The sequence below is a fragment of the Urocitellus parryii genome, chromosome 4 (genome assembly GCF_045843805.1).
Source record: "Urocitellus parryii isolate mUroPar1 chromosome 4, mUroPar1.hap1, whole genome shotgun sequence".
Taxonomy (NCBI): domain Eukaryota; kingdom Metazoa; phylum Chordata; class Mammalia; order Rodentia; family Sciuridae; genus Urocitellus; species Urocitellus parryii.
In genome coordinates this window covers 30,595,747-30,608,183 of record NC_135534.1, presented here as the reverse complement: position 1 = coordinate 30,608,183, position 12,437 = coordinate 30,595,747, and the positions used below count along the sequence as shown (strand labels likewise).

The 12,437-nt window shown below is 41.7% G+C and overlaps 1 protein-coding gene across 20 annotated transcripts in view; it reads left to right on the top strand.

Annotated features, from left to right (window-relative positions):
• Cd44 (CD44 molecule (IN blood group)) overlaps positions 1–12,437 on the top strand; it is an 84,231-nt gene that overhangs the window by 32,300 nt on the left and 39,494 nt on the right. For 18 of the 20 annotated variants that reach the window (XM_077798143.1, XM_077798139.1, XM_026405003.2 and 15 more), the window contains exons 2-4: positions 1,026–1,191; positions 5,284–5,417; positions 10,513–10,584. In XM_077798143.1, the coding sequence (XP_077654269.1) occupies positions 1,026–1,191; positions 5,284–5,417; positions 10,513–10,584 (372 nt within the window). The remainder of the gene's footprint in view (positions 1–1,025; positions 1,192–5,283; positions 5,418–10,512; positions 10,585–12,437) is intronic. The other 2 variants (XM_077798141.1, XM_077798144.1) reach the window with 2 other exon arrangements.

Below are 12,437 nucleotides of genomic sequence, written 5' to 3'. Positions count from 1 at the left end.
TTCATTTGACAGACAGCTGAGGAGCCTGTGCTCTCTGTGGGGCACTGTTACAGAGGCTAGAGATACAGCTGCCAACAAGTGAAAGGCCTTTGCTTTTCAGACTGTCACTTCAGGCAGACAAAGAGCCAAATGTCCAAATGGAGGAGCCTGTTCTTAGGCAGACCCCAAAAGCCAGCGGAAGGAGAGGGAGAAGCTGGGGGCTGGTAAGAGTGTTCAGGGAAGGACTCCAGAGGAAGGGGTCATAAAGTTGAAATTCTGAATGATGAACATGAACCACCCATGAGAATCACTGAGGATGGAACTTTCCGGGCAGAGGGAAAGCAGGTGTGTGCTCTAAGGAGCCAAATTACCTGAGGGAATTGATGGAAAGCTCCTTGCTTAGAGCAGAGCAAGCCGTGTTGAGGCTGGAGAAGGAGACAGGAGCCAGAGGGCTTTGGTTTTGCCATGATGAGGACCTTTGTTCTGGGTACAGCCAGAAGGTATTGGAGGTTATGGGTGAGGAGGCAATCACTCTCGGGTGTGGAATAATGCTCTGAAGGTTAAAGTGAAACAAGATTCCCAAATATAGGACTGTGTATCTGGTACTATTTCCACTATGCAGCCCTGTGTGTGTCCATATACATACGCAGAGGTGTTCCATGTGGGGTGTGTGTTCAGTAAACAAACTGGAGGAACATTCAGCAGAAGGCTCTGGCTTTCTCAGTGGTACTCTTGTTTTTCTTCATTATTGTCTTCAATTTTGTAAGGTTTCCATGAGTTTTTTGGTTACTTTAAATCAGATGCTTTTGGGAAAAAAAAAAAAACAACTCTTTTGTGTAGTAACCTGTGGGGACCGTAAGCATGATGTGCTTTATTTCCCATGTCTCATCTCAAATTTGAGCTTATGGAATGTTGTTTTGATGTGCCTGAGTGAATCTTGAAGGCTCTGGTCCGTAGAGATGTTTATTTGAATATTTCCTGAGTCTTCCCTAAAATGATGCAAAGTCTGTCTGCAAAAGAGCTGACGTTTCTGTTTCATCCCACAGATCTGAATATAACCTGCCGCTACGCAGGTGTATTCCATGTGGAGAAGAACGGTCGATACAGCATCTCTCGGACAGAGGCACCTGACCTCTGCAAGGCTTTCAACAGTACCCTGCCCACCATGGCCCAGATGCAACAGGCTCTAGCCAAGGGATTTGAGACCTGCAGGTAAGGGACCAGCACCCACCACTGGGAAAGCCAGTGGTCTGGGTCCAGGGGACCAGGCTTAGAACTGAAGGCCCCTCCCTGGCAGCTGAATGGATTATTACCTAACCAGTCAGCCCCACCTATTAATTTGGCCAAGTCCATGTGAAACCAGCCTGACAACTGGAATTTCAAGTCAGCTAAAGGCACTTTTGTGAGTCATAGAGAGGGAGGCCTGAGGAAGACGTGAAGGGTCATATCGGTTGGAATCCTCTTGGGTAATGTGCTTCCACAGCGCTCTCCTGGCTTTGAAGAAGCATGCAATATCATTGTCGGAACCACAAGAAAACGTAAACCAAATAACAGTGTTTAAAATAAATAGGTGGCTGGTTGAGTCTTGGCCCTGCAGACTTGGCCCAAAGCATGTTTCGCAAACGTGTGTGTGTGTGTGTGTGTGTGTGTGTGTGTGTTTATGTTGCTTTCGTTTGAGAAAGTCAATAAATAGCCATGAAATAGTTTAGCACATGTTCCATTAAGATACATCAATATATGCCTCAGGGACCCCAGTGCTCTGTAGAGCTCTCCTCAAATCAGTTCGTTCATTTGTTCTAAGGTAATCACAATGGCCAGGGGCCTTATTTTTAAAATTATTATGGCAAGGTTGCACACAAAGAGCAAGCCATGGTGACAACCACAGCGGAGTGCCTGGTTTGGTTTAATTTCACTACAAGAGGTCAAAGTAGTGTTCGTGAACCCTCTGAAGTTTCCACTCCAGCTTGTGGTTCCGGAAAAGTGGGTCCCCTTTCTCTTCAATGCACACACATACACACAGGCTGCTTTTGCAAAGTCAAGCTGCAGCACTTTTTATGAAAACTACTAAGTGTAAGTTAAATGCTGCTGTCCCCTGCCCTTGGGTACAGTCATGCATTCACCTCATGAGAGGTAGCTGAGATTCTTTTCCTAAAATGGAAGGGGAAAATCTTTAGTCTATGATGGTTCTCATATGGTAGCCATTAGCCACATGTGCTGATTTCTACTTATATTAATTAAAATTTAAAAAATATGAAAACTTGAGTGACTCTGGCTGCATTTCAAATGCTCAACTAGCCACAAATGGCCAGTGGCTCTTGTATTGAATGACAAAAATTATACGCAGAACATTTGCATCAGGGAAGAAAGTACTCTCAAGTAGTAACACTCTGAAACAAAGAGCAGATGTATTTGACATCTCTGTGTCTATATAGAGCTAAGTCTGGAGAATGTAAAAGGAGCAGAGGGAGGAAGATTTTCCTGTACCTATGGAAACTGAGATGAAAGAAGACCCATTAGCAAATCCATTTATTGGATACCCAAGGTTAATTGTTTAAATTTGGCCTTGACTAGGCCACTAGACTAGAAAGTGGATTTAGTAAGTGGCACTTTGACTGTGAAATACAGACAAGTCTTTTGAGAGACGGAGAGGTGGTCTCATATGCTGAAACCAAGAGGAGATCTTGTTGTCAGGGCCATCAGGGAGTGCTGAGGTGCTGGGAGCCCTGCTACATCTTCCACTTAGTCTTTAAACCATGCTGTGGATTGATTTTACTACCCGGCTTTATGAATAAAGAACTGAGGCTTAGGTAAATTCCGCAGCTTTTCCTGAATCACACAGCTTGCGCAGGAGTCAGGGTTTGGTCTGCTTAGACTGAGCCCAGGACAAGATTTTAGTGATCAAACTTTCCTGAAGGGAAGAGGGGAGTTAAGTATGCTGCACTGATTTGCTGAACATTTCTTTCCTCCTTGTGCATCTCTCTCTCTCTCTCTCTCTCTCTCTCTCTCTCTCTCTCACACACACACACACACACACACACATCAATTTTAATATCCTCAGCTTGTATATAGTGCACCACATAAAAATCACAGATAGCCAGGCATGGAGGTGCAGGCCTGTAATCCCAGCAGCTCAGGAGGCTGAGGCAGGAGGATTGCAAGTTCAAAGTCAGCATCAGCAACTTAATCAATTTAGTGAGACCCTGTCTCTAAATAAAATACAAAAAGGGCTGGGGGCTGGGGATGTGACTCGGTGGTTAAGCACCGCTGAGTTCAATCCCCAGTACCAAAAAAAAAAAAAAAAAATCACAGACAACATGATATGAGAAAATATCAGTAATAATTTACAAAGCAAGTGTGTGTTCTAGAACATTAGCGTTGTACTTCCTTGTCAATGTGACATGATGCGGTAGGGTGAGGTGGGCAGTTAGGTTCACCAAGGAGTATTATTTAGCAAAAAGAAAAAAGTAAAACCAAGCCAAAGAAATAGATCATTTCACCCGTCACTGGTATTAAGTGTTGCAAAACTCCTTTCCATAATTTCACTCAGATAGCTCTGAATCAGACACCTGCCACAGGACAGATAGCAGAGTCTCACGGGTGAGAGTAAAACCTCAGCAGCTACTCTTCTTTCACTTGCCCCGCCCTGATCAGTAGCAACACTCAGATACATGAAAACCTATTAACATTTAATTGTGACACTCCCCCTCCCCAGCTAAGAAAACTTTGGGAAAATCAGTCTGTTGGTTCAGAGGAGGAATTAGTCATGCTTGCTATCGTTGCAACATAGACATAATGAGCTCTGTATGCTTAGAAACTTCCAACTCACACACATTTCCATGGATCTTGCAGGGCCACACACTCTGGGCTGTTGCCCCTGGCAGGAGAGATTAAAGGATCTGCACAGAGCCTTTTAGTCAGCGCTGCATTTTCAGAAACCTGCTGGATTTAGCTTCTCCCTCTCTGCCCTGCCGCTGCCATCATCCCCTCCCTTGAAAATGGCATGTTCTCATTTTTTTGAGTCATTTGCTATTTGGGGGGAAAAAAAAAACTTGTGTCATGAGTATGTAGCCACTAGCATGTTGCTGGAAGAGGCTGGGCACTGCACGCTGTAATGAAAGGCCTCCAGTGGCACATAACATGCTTCCAGAGACACCTTGGAAGGGGGAGAAGGGTTAAACATCCCCTCCCACCACCACCCCTTTGCTGTGTCTGAAATGTTCTCTAACTAAATGAGCTATTGCTACCTACTTCCTTAATTGCTCTTTCTCTCATTTTAATGATGGTCAATTTATTTCCACTGGCAATGGACTTGTGCACAGGATCCTCAGGAGACCAAACATGCTATGCAACTGGCATATGAACAAGGGTTCACATTCAGAATAATGGAGTGTGAAGTGAGGGACTCTCAGGATAAGGTCAAGCTGGGAAAGAAGAGTGGTGGAGAGGAAATAAGGCAGATATGAAATCTGTGCCCTGAAATGAAGAACCAACCCTTTCTGTATCCTAGGAGTGGTCTTTTTAGGTCTTTTCTGGAAAATATAATGGTCATCGAGTGCCAGAGTGAATCTCTCATCACTTTCCTGGGACTCAGTTTCTTTCTGCTTGTTCCAACCAATTTGACATGGTTGACCACAAGTTTTGTTTGGAACTACTGTTTTTTTTTTTCTTTCATGAATTTTATTTATTTGGAAAGAAAAATAGCTGGGGACAGTGCACATGCCTGTAATCTCAGGGGCTCAGGAGGCTGAGGCAGAAGGATTGTGAGTTCAAAGCCAGTGTCAGCAATTTAGTGAGGCCCTAAGCAACTCAGTGAGACCCTGTGTTTAAATAAAATTTATGAAAGGGCTGGGGATGTGGCTCAGTGATAAAGCATCCCTGGGTTCAATCCCTGGTAAGAAAGAGAAAGAAAGAAAGAAAGAAAGAAAGAAAGAAAGAAAGAAAGAAAGAAAGAAAGAAAGAAAGAGAGAGAGAGAGAGAGAGAGAGAGAGAGAGAGAGAGAGAGAGAGGGAGGGAGGGAGGGAGGGAGGGAGGGAGGGAGGGAGGGAGGGAGGGAGGGAGGGAAAAAGTAAAGGCTGTTCATGGATCTGTAAATAAGATAACTTTGTTTCTGTTAGTCTGGTTGATCTCTTTTACTCTCCTGTAATGTTATTATGGGATTTCACATAACTCAGTTGTTGAAACCTCTAACATCCCTAGGGTTGAATTGAAAGAAATGCTACACTGCATTAAATGTCATTTGATGGGATATTATGAAATTCCCATGGCAGCCATGCAGGTCAGTAACCTCTTGCTTTTCCGTGGCAGGTACGGGTTCATACAAGGCCACGTGGTGATTCCCCGGATCCATCCCAATGCCATCTGTGCGGCAAACAACACAGGAGTGTACATCCTCACCTCCAACACCTCCCACTACGACACGTATTGCTTCAACGCTTCAGGTTGGTTCTACGTGCACCGTCTCTGTGTGGCCTTTGGCAGCATGGTTGGATGACAGCAGTTCAGTGTTACCATCTATGGGGATTTATGTAGCTTCTATCAGCAGGCACTCACTGAGTATCTCTACAGCAGAGAGAAGGTGCTAAGTTGGGGAGGCAAATAATGAACACATAAATATTAAATACTTACTATGAATGCAGAATGCTGTAAGTGCTCAAAAAGAAAGCAAAGTAAAAGAAAAGGTTAAAAAGTGATAGGAATGCTTTTTTTTTTTTTTTTTTTTTTTTTTACCGAGTAGGCGCATTTAGGAGCCCTGATCAAAGTGATGCATGAAGCCATTAGCAGAAGGGGCAGCCAGTGCAAAGCCAGGTATGCAGGAGCATCCTGTCCTGTTCCAAGGACATCGAGGAGGCCAAGGTGGCTAAAGTCCAGTGTTCAGAAGGGTGAATGCCAGGGAATACAGTCAGAGGGGTCGGCAGGGGCCAGCTCACGAAGGGTGATTCATTCAGTATAAAGGGAAAGTCATTGATCTAATAGTGGGGTGCAAGCCAAATGGTTTAGCTGAGAATCTTTATTATATATGGGACTGAGGAGAAGCTAAGAGAGTGCATGATTGACCATCCACCTTCTTGAATGTCACTTACCAACAGTTGACACAACTACACAACTAGAGAATAAGAAAGTTAAATGAAGGTGTAGATGCTGGATGGCTCCCCACCTATGCAACTCTTCCAACCCCTAGCCCAGAAATTCATGCTCACACATCTAACTCAAGCCCCAGAAAAATCAAACAATTCTATGTACTATGAGTCTTCAGGTTCTTTTGAGAAGGATCATTTCCATAAATGACAAATATTTCAATGCCAACAATCAGACGTCTGACTTCTCAAACTGAGCCTTCGGTTCCACCTGAAGGTTTGAAGCTGCATTAAAGGAAAAGGTGAAGCTTCGAGGTAAACATGGCACATCTTCATGAAGTGTCACTTTTCCTTAAAGGTGAGAAGGGGATGCTAAATTAGCTCTAAAGTGACTTAAAACATTAACTATATGAAAAAAAATATAGCTATCATCTATGGTGAAATATAAAATCTGCATGAAATTTTAAGGGACATTGCAGTCATTGTGGGGTTGCATCAGGAGCTGGAATCAGGCTGTGCCACCTACTTATTATTGCAGGACCTTGAAGGATCCGCATGAGAATTCAGAGAGGAAATCTAGAATTTAGGGGAAAGGAAAAAATACAGAGTGGATAGTAAAAACAGAGTATGTGAAGTTGGTGAATTCTGCCTGTATAGGTTACTACGACTATGGAGACACTCAAAACGATGAGAAGAAAGCTGTAGAACATTGACTCCTCTCTGTTGCATGGATAGAGGATCCAAAAAGAGTTTGATCAAAAGGGGAAAAGTCCAATGGAGGCTAGACAGTATGTGGCCCATGCCTGGAATGTTTAAGGCTATCCTAATGAACGCAACCACATGGGGATAAACAGGAGCTCCATGCCCAGCCAACTTGGCGACTGCTTGATCCATCTTGGCATGAGAAGTGAGATAAAGGGACTGGTCAGGGGCAAGGGCTGGCATGGGCCTGTAGACTCCAAGCCTCTGGGCACTGCTTGCTGCTTCTCCTTGCTGTGACCAGGAAATATATTTAGTTAAGTATGTAGTTGTGTTCTCATTTTCTCTTGCCTGTTTTACAAGTCCATGTCGCCTTGGTTAAGGTATTGAGACTCTTCATTCAAAAAGGCAAAAACTTATGCTATTTTCTGGGTCTGGAATCAAAGCCCTGTAGGCAGAGATGGATGAGGCTTTTCTCCTTGCCTTTAATTTTGCCCATGATATTGGGTTCATTCCCAAAGCCAGGGTCAATAGCATTGATTAACTTTTCTCTCCTTAGAGAGGGGGATGTTAATTTACTTGAAAAACTTTATACTAGAGATGTATTTCATACCCAAATGGCTCTATTAAAGGAGCAAAATTAGAAGTAATGGTTTTCTTTTTCTCTATTTTCCTAATTAACTCAATGTGGTTTTGCTTTTTGCAGTATTGGGGATTGAACCCAGGGCTTGGCTCATGCCAAGCAAACACTCAACCACTGAGCTACATCCACAGCCCAACTGACTCAGTGTTGATAGGCTTCTAAGTTTTAAGTTTAAAGAGAATATTTATTGATCAGCTGTCTGTACTCAGTACTGCTTGAGAGAGTGGGGATAGGAATCAGAGGCTGTATTTCTGTCATGTTTCTCTTGGCCCTTTTCATGCAATGGAGCCCAAGTTTCTGAAAACACAGCCCACCAGGAAGCCCACCTTAGTGTCTGACAAATCCCTGGGCTCAGGGACACCTCAGCAGCTAACTCTCCCAGTCGAGCAGAGCTCATTAAGCAGAATGAAAAGCTGTCTAATGAGGTCCCATGATCTGACATGGGAGCATGAATATATTAATTGGAAATTTAGGTCACCATCCATCGCAGTATACTTGCTAGAGTTGATGTTCTTTATCAATGTTCAGGTGAAGTGGAGCATGAAGGGGGTCTATGTGAGCACACGCTGTCACCATTCACAGAATGGTTAGTGTTCTTGACATGCCCCATCCCATTTCAATGTATCTCTTGGAGATTCTCAGTGTGCTCTTCTCATCTGCCATTGTGTCTGAATTGAGGGGAGGATGCTGCATCCCTGGCATAAAACATCCATAATCCAAAACCTATTTCTGGGCATCTGCAGCATACAAATACCAAAATCATCCCAAAGATGGGACCATTCTCTGGCAGCATCTCCAAGATAAACAGAATGGAAGCCCCACAAATCGCCCAAGTTGGCTACATGATCGTATTTTCAAATAAGAAAATTTTGGAGGATTTTTTTAATATTGTAAAGAGCTAAAGAAATAGCACTATCTTCTCCTATAATCTTGTGAGTTGATCAGGAAAAGGGACAGAAATATGTTCGTTTGTTCTTTTATCTCCATATTTTTTAAATGACTTGGCATAGAAGTGTCAAGCAAATACTGACAAATAATTAATGAACACCTATACCTGTAATTTCCTTTAACATTTCTTATGGCATACCATTCAGAGTATATCTACATGCTTCTTGACCTGCTCATATTTGCAAACCATTTGGGGGAGTTACCATCTTTGGTATGCTTCCTGGGAGAATGGATCTTTGGGAAATTATATTGGTGTTTTTTGCCTTTTTTATTAATTGATCAAAAATTTATTAAGTGCTTTTCTGTTCCCATCACACATAACTATTGTGGCCAAAACAGATACGATTATTCCTCAGGATGGGAGTGTAGTTCAGTGGTAAAGTACTTACCTAACATGTATGAGACCCTGGGTTCCATCTGCAGCGATCCCCCCCTTCCACTTACTAGTCATCTTTTGGAGCTTATAAATTCCTATGGGTAGTGGTAGCAGGAGATAGGGGCCATGTTAAGATCCACCATGGACTGCCATCAGGTACAATGAGAGAGATAATTTTAGACAATGGTGAACAAGAATAAATTAAAGCAAGATGATACACATTGGGGTGTGTGGAAGTGACGAAAGGCTGGTTTAGATTAGTTGGTAAGGAATGACCCTACCAAGGAGGTGACCTTTCCCTTTGAAGAATCTGCTAGTAATTTTCACGATGAGACCAAAGATATGGTCAGGTAAAAAATATTCCCTTTACTTGTGGGAAAAAGATGTCAGAGGTACTGGGAAGCAACCAACTCCTGTATAGTCCAACTCTTGTTTTGCCTAATGCTGAGTATCCAACAACTTATGGCAAGATACTTAAAATGCTTGTGATAGCAGCTCTCCTTGTGACAGCAGTCTGTCTACCGTCATTCCTCCATGCACAAATGCATACATGCATCCTTTCCTCTCTCCCTTTCACTTCTTGTTTGTCAAGAAGCACTCCAGAAGAAACCAACCATACAGATATACTCCCATATTACATTTAAGCAAATGCATGTATGCTCAAACACACACACACACACACACACACACACACACACACACACACATTACGAAAACTTTAATGCACAAGTAAATCCAAGCTTCCTTTAACAACCAAACCAGTTCAAAGCTCTCTGAATTTTTAGGGCCCAATATAAGGTATGGCATGCCTGAGTGGGATGGTGGGTTAGGCTCTCTGCAGCCTGCTTATAGGACTCCAGGGAAGGCATGCAGGTAGAACTTCAATGCTGTTTTCCAAAGGTTTCAAACAGTGCTGTTCAGGGGGTTTCCCAGCAACATCTGTGGATGATCAGACAGCCCAGAAATCTTGAAGAAGGGTTAGGAAAGGAGAAGGTAAATGGAGAACAAAAGAAAAAGAATCCAGGGGTGCCCATGATGAGATATGCCAAGACAATATTCATAAGAGTTATTCTGAGGGCCTATGTCCAAGATGCCCGACCTCAGCTGAGACGCAGTCTATACCGATTAGGTACTTAGGAAGACCAGTTAAATTAATGAAGTAATAAAGTACTTAATTAATAAAGTAATTAGTATATTAATAACAATTAATACCAAGACTATAAATTAATTGGTTTTAAAATATTTTGATCAGGCATTTTCCTTATTGACTATTTTAATCTGCAGATCAACATGGCGTTCATGCTAACCGTGTGTCTGCCATGTTTTTCCATCATTTCTATTGGTGCCTGGGATTACAAATAATTTTCTCACGATACTTTATATGTTTCTTTGTTTTTTAAATTTTTTTTACAGGATCCTACATTACTTTTACAGTAGAAAAAATTTAAAAATCTTCTTTAGTATATATATCACTGGAGAAGGACCCATGTCTATCTTGTTCACAATTAAACCCTCAGCCTTCCATAGTGGCTGATTCAGAAAACACAGATTTTTTTCATGAATAAAATTGTTGGAGAGAGGTAATAAGTTTCCAGGACCTTAGGAAATTAAACAAAAATGGAAAATGCACCACAAAGGGCAGAGAACTTTCTAGCAAAATACCAAGTTTCATGAAAAGAAAATCACTTGGGATAAATCTGATAAAATCCCATCCTTACTAACTTATAGAAATGGAGTCAATTTTGCTAGTGACTTTTTAGAATTCTTATGCTTTTTTTTCCCCCACTTCCCAGCTCCACTCGACGAAGAAGATTGTACATCAGTCACAGACCTGCCCAATTCGTTTGATGGCAAAGTTACCATAAGTAAGTCTCTCTCTTCTCATCTTGAGTTTTCTCTTTCTTGGGAAGGGCATCCGGTGTGTTCTCTATAGTTTATATTTGAATAGAGTGTTAGTCGTTTCCCTAGGGCTGGGGAAGGTTGGCTCTGATTCAGGGTTCCTTCCCCTTTTGGTTTATCCTGAAGCAGTGTTCCTCAATCTTCAGTCATTTGGAAACCACTTTCACATTCTGGATGCATATCTCTAAGTACTACACAGCACTCTCACTTTACCTGATATATATATTTTTTTAATTTATTTGACCTATTCTCTTCTACTTAAAATATATTTGTATTTATTCATTTAAAAATAAATTTATTTATTTAAAAAGAATAAAAGCTAGATAGCAAATGGAAAACCCACACCACTTGTCATAAATAGAAGATAACCTTAAGAATAAACTTAAACATAAGTAACATTAAATAATATTTTAAAGTTCCAGCTGCTGACACCCGAATCCTTCTCTTATAAAGAAGGATTAAGAAGTGTCAGGGACAGGGGCATTCGGGCTCCAAATGTAAATTTTATATTTGCTATCACTCAAGTTTTGAAAGATAATTATAAAGGGTTAAAACTTCCTGATAGGTGTTGTGGCATCATTTATACCATGCCCACTCCCAATCATCTTGATTATCTGCAGAAGTATGTATATGGGACTTTTAAAAGCAAAAAAAAAATCTTAACCAGAACTTTTTAATATCTCAACCTATTAACCCTGATCATACTGTAACTGGGATTCATTTCTTTGGTAAGTAGCCCAGTGTTGAGGAAATCTGCTTTCTTCTTGCTCAGAGCCATGGTGCTTGGGCTTGGTGGTAGTAGTGGTGGATGATGGGTATCTTCCTGGACCCTACAAATTCAGCCTCCCCTGTTATGTAAAGAATCTGTCCTTGGCCTGTGCCTTGCTGCAGGAAGGGTGGCCTCACACAGCAATAGTACAATGTGAGATGTGTTAGATCAGTTGGGCCAGTGTGACATCTTACTTCCTTAACCACCTGGCTGACAATAGAGAATGCCTTACTTTTTTTGAGCCTCAGTTTTCTCTTATGTATAATTGAATGACATGCAAGGATTGTCATAAAACTTAAGAAATACATTTATTGTGTGCCTGGTCCATGGTAAATGCACAATAAATACCTTGTTTCCCCTAGATCCCTTTCAAAGCCCAGATTTGTACACGTTTGATCAGTGGTATATTTGAATATGTCCCCTCAAAAGTTCACATGTGAGAAACAACCCCCAAATTTGTATGTTAATGGTTTTTGGAGATGGGGTCTTTGAGAAATAATTAGGATTAGATGGAGGGGGTCAAGAGAAGGGGGCCCCCATGAAGGTAATGCCTCAATAGTTTTATAAGAACAGGAAGAGAGACCTGAGCTAGCACACTTGCTCTGAATCATTACTGGGTAATACCCTCTGCCATATTAGGATACAATAAGAAGTCCCTCACAAGATGCTGTGAACCATGTTCATATTCATGAACATGGACTTCCTAGCCTTTAGAACTGTGAGCCAAATAATCTTCTATTCTTTATAAATTACTTGTTCTGAAGTATCTTGTTACAGTAACAGAAAATGGCCTTAGATGGTCTTCCTATTTCCTCAGATCATCTACAGAGATTATCAGGGAGACTGAGATTTGGGAATTTTTTTTTTCATTTGTGTTTTTTTTTTTTCATAGTTCCACTTGAGCAAGCTAGATAGTGGACAAAAGGAAACTTCAGCCGCACTGATGCAATTCAGCAGAAAATAATTTCTGCTAAATGCACATGCATGTAGTGAGTGGCCCAGACTTGAAGGCAGCAAATATTTTAAGCAGTAACAATGAATAAATTCATC